Source organism: Merops nubicus, unplaced genomic scaffold (assembly GCF_000691845.1).
Source record: "Merops nubicus isolate BGI_N331 unplaced genomic scaffold, ASM69184v1 scaffold32264, whole genome shotgun sequence".
NCBI classification, from domain to species: domain Eukaryota; kingdom Metazoa; phylum Chordata; class Aves; order Coraciiformes; family Meropidae; genus Merops; species Merops nubicus.
In genome coordinates, this window is record NW_008602798.1 from 255 (window position 1) to 562 (window position 308).

Below are 308 nucleotides of genomic sequence, written 5' to 3' on the forward strand. Positions count from 1 at the left end.
TTTTTCCTCCCGACTGCTTCTGCGGACTACCTGCATGCACAGCAACACACACCCCCAGAGCCCCAACACAAACGATGCGTTTCTGAACGTGCAGGACAGGAGGAGAGGAAACCTCGGCACCAGCACGCGGGTGGGGACGCTGCTGCTTCCGCTTCTTGTCTTCCTCTCTGCCACTGGCACCTCAGTCCAGTTTTCTCATTTAGCCATAAGGGCCAGGGTAACCCAGTTTAATGAAGCTTGACTGATGGCACGGAAGGCCACGGTGGTGAAAAAGAGCTCTGTAAAGGTATCACCCGCGCTCTGATTCA

At 55.2% G+C, this 308-nt stretch overlaps 1 protein-coding gene across 1 annotated transcript in view; it reads right to left on the bottom strand.

Moving 5' to 3' along the window:
- LOC103771187 (methylcytosine dioxygenase TET2-like) overlaps positions 1–308 on the bottom strand; it is a gene marked incomplete at its 3' end in the record, with an annotated part of 10,754 nt that overhangs the window by 223 nt on the left and 10,223 nt on the right. The window contains exon 4 of the mRNA XM_008938478.1: positions 1–30. Coding sequence (XP_008936726.1) covers positions 1–30 — 30 coding nt within the window. The remainder of the gene's footprint in view (positions 31–308) is intronic.